The 3,565-nt window shown below is 45.8% G+C and overlaps 1 protein-coding gene across 1 annotated transcript; it reads right to left on the bottom strand.

Annotated features, from left to right (window-relative positions):
• Positions 1–242: 242 nt before the first annotated feature.
• LOC310799604 (uncharacterized protein) lies at positions 243–3,123 on the bottom strand (the record flags this gene model as incomplete). The annotated part of the gene is made up of 3 exons (XM_083662192.1): positions 243–1,058; positions 1,176–1,467; positions 3,004–3,123. 3 exons carry the CDS (start codon positions 3,121–3,123, stop codon positions 502–504), a joined length of 969 nt encoding a protein of 322 aa, XP_083518318.1. The 3' UTR covers positions 243–501.
• Positions 3,124–3,565: the final 442 nt, after the last annotated feature.

Raw genomic sequence — 3,565 nt, 5'->3', positions numbered from 1 at the left:
TGCAATGCAGCAAGCTATATTGAGGAGTAAAACAAACGTCAGAATAAGCTATATTAAATAATTAACCCATTTCAGCCTATTTTCGCCTAAAAAATAGCCTCTAAAACCTAAGTCCGATTTGATAATAGACCCCCAAATCCTGAACTTTTCATAGAAATGTCAACGCCTACTAAAATAGTGATATCTCAGCCTCTGTAGAAGATAAAAACACACTTTAAAAGGCATTTGAGAGCTGACACATGTGGCTTTCCTTGTAAAAGGTGTTTATTGGTATGACAATTCAATAGCATTGTCAAATATTGCTGTAAACACAGAAAATTTTTAAAAAACTAAAAAACGTATGAAAAAACAAGCAACAAATCACTCCAAACCACTCAAATAAAATCAAAAATGTGCTCCACACTGCCCCCTTGTGTCCCCTTGCAACCATAAAAAAAAATGCAGTCCATTTACCATCAAAGGGGCAAGTGTCTAAAGTGTCAGCTAGTGTTTAGCAAACACTTACAAAAAATGTCTGTAGTGTTTTCCAAAACACTCAATGTGGACAGGCAGGTCACACTGTATGCAGCCATACACAGTTAGCCCACTGCCTACTACATCTTTTTTGTCCAGCAACAACTGGCACTCCCTGCAGAGCTTCCGCTTCTCAAACACCTTCCCGAAGTCGTGCATTGGGGGACCTGTGGCTTCTCCTGACGTGCTGGGTGCTGGGGAGGCTGCCCTGCTCGATGTGCTTGGTGCTGGGGAGGCTCCCCTGCTCTCTGGAGTGGAAGGAGAGCCAAATGGAGAGGCTGGTCTGGAAGCTGGGGACAGAGGAGGAGGAGGAGAAGGAGGAGGGATCACAGGAGGGGCCCTCCTTGTCACCGGTGTGATGAGCTCCTCCAGCAAGGTCTCCAGCCAGTCCTTGTAATGTTTGTGCCTTCCTCCAACAGACCTGGCTGCAACGTAGGCGTTGTAGCACGACACAGACAGGCCCCAGAAGAACACACGCCGCCACCATTTCTTTGACCGATGATCGAAACCATAGTATCCAATCATCTGGTCGAGGAGATCCACACCTGGAACACACATGGAACTCTGTTTACATACGTACATTTTCACTCAAATGACCTCAGTGAATATAAGCTTACAGTATTTTAATTTTTGTTTATAAAACATAAATCTGTAAAACAAACCTTTCATGTGGCTCTGGTAGTCCGCCAGGCAAGCGGGCACTACCACATCAGCCCGGTGGGTCTCATCTCTCCTCCGCCTTACAGTCCCTGTTGCGCTGGGGTCATGGTGATTGGACAAGACCATCACCGTCTTTGTGTCTTGCCACACGCAGAAGGTGAGGTCATCCTGCTGTGCCACCCGGAACTCGTGCTTCCCCAGCGCAGCCCTCTTTGTCAGGCTGTGGTCCTTCGGCAGCCCCTTCCTATTGGCCCGAAGGGTGCCACAGCCGTACAGGAAAAGGCCGTTCATCTCCTGGAGGAGTTCTACACTGGTGTAGAAGTTGTCCATATAAATGGACAGGAAGGTGCCATTGTATGGCTTGGCGAGGTCCAGCACCACGCGCTGTGCCAGGCCCGTCTGCGGCGCCGCTTCACGTCCTGTGTACACCTGGGGAGTTTGCAAGAAGAAACACAAGTCTGAGGAAGGGCCTTGGGTGCTTGAAAGGTCACTCAAATAACAACACATTACAGAATACATATTTGCATATTCTTGGTGTGCTGATTTTTTTCCTTACTTTGAAGTGCGGAACGTAGCCTGTTGAGCTCTCCGCCATCACCCAAACCTTCACGCCCCATTTGGTTGGCTGGAATGAATGAATGAATGAATGTTTATTTCACACATTACCAAAAGATGCAGGTTACATAGGCAAAATAGAGGTGAGACAATTTGATCAATCAATCAGCAGTACCTTCATTGGCAGGTATTGCCGGAAGCCAAGCCTGCCTTTGAACTTGATCATTGATTCGTCAATGCTGACTGTGCCGTTGACCTCATAGAGGTCCTGGAAGCGCTGGTTCAGGAAGTCCAGGTACCAGCGCAGTTTCCAGAGCTTATCAGCTGGGTCGCCTCGTGCGTTGTTATCTTGGAGGTGAAGGTATCTGAAGAGGTGAGAGAGGGGAGGATGGAAGAGGGGGGGTAGGGGAGGGGGGGTAATTAGACACATATTACAATATATTATAAACAATATAATGTCTTGTATATTGTATACAATATTGTATATTGTATTGTATATTATATACAAGTAGACACATCTTGGATGAAATGAAAAATTGTAGGCTATATCATTATATAGGTTAGTTACACTTGAGGGTTACAGGGTCTGTCTAAGTGCAGTGTCTGTCTTGGTGCAAAGAGTGAAGCGCATTCTCTCCACATTCCTGACAATTGAATAACAATAGGCCTACTAGGTGTTTGCCCACACACAATAGGTGTAGCAGCCGAGCCCAGCAGGGGTTTCTTACCCCAGTGTATAAGCTCGCTACTATGGCAATACTCCCACTACACCTCTAATACATTTGCAATATATTTCATTTCCCTTAGGGCATCATAACAATGGTACTAATGTTACATTTTATCTATCAAACTACTATTATTTATATAGCGCATCCTATTCAATGGGGCGCATCTATATCACGCAATGGTTATAATAACAAGGATAATATTATTGTTCTTAGCCTACCTCCAAATGGCGTCAAATCGGTCCCGGGACATATTCTGGCCGAAGTTGGTTTTGAAGATGTTTTTGGATAGCCGCCAGTACTCTCTTCGGACGGGAAGTTTCATTATCCCCATGGCGAGACACAGCCCAATGAATGTTTTCATTTCTTTCACTGTTACCGGGGTCCACTTGGCTGCTTTTTTGGCTGGGGGAATTGTGCGTCTCTGGTCGGCATATCGGTTCGTCTCCGTGACAAGACGGTCCCACATTTCCTCCGTGTAAATTTTCTCGAAAGAAAATAGAGGTGTGGAATCGGCTTGTAAGCAAACACCGCTTTTCACCCCGGGCACCCTTTTGAACGCTTTGACCGGCACAGGACGGTAACAGCGCTGCTCCGTTACCCAGTTTCCATGGAAGCCTTCGAATTGGTCTTCTTCGTCAGACTCATCGTCATCGTCATCCTGAAACATAGTTCTGACCCACTGATCTCTGTCCAAGGGCTGCCAATCGGGGTCTGTAACTGGGTCATCATTTAACTCTTCATCAACGGTGGAATGTTCAGAATATTCCGCGTCTTCAAAATCGCTTCCTCCGCTAATATTATTTTCTTCCTCCATCGCTCTAACAGATCCGCTCAAAGTGAAGAAAAAAAAAACTTTTCCTTCCCAAAACAATCCCAGAATGCATTGCGAGACCCCACGTGTGTTTTCTGAATGATTTCATTTGCCTAGAGACCGGAAATAGGCGAAAAACTACAGCTAAACTACAAATTGACGTAGACGTCATCCCGTCTTCAAAGGTATATTGACGCGAACGGCATCCCGTCTTTAAAGGGAGAATGACGCGAACGTCATCCCGTCTGAAATGGGTTAATAAGCTATATTGTTGGAAAAACAGCCAAGCGTTTTGCTC

The sequence above is a fragment of the Poromitra crassiceps genome, assembly GCF_964638095.1.
Source record: "Poromitra crassiceps genome assembly, chromosome: 28".
NCBI lineage: Eukaryota > Metazoa > Chordata > Actinopteri > Beryciformes > Melamphaidae > Poromitra > Poromitra crassiceps.
This window is presented reverse-complemented; position numbering and strand designations above follow the sequence as displayed.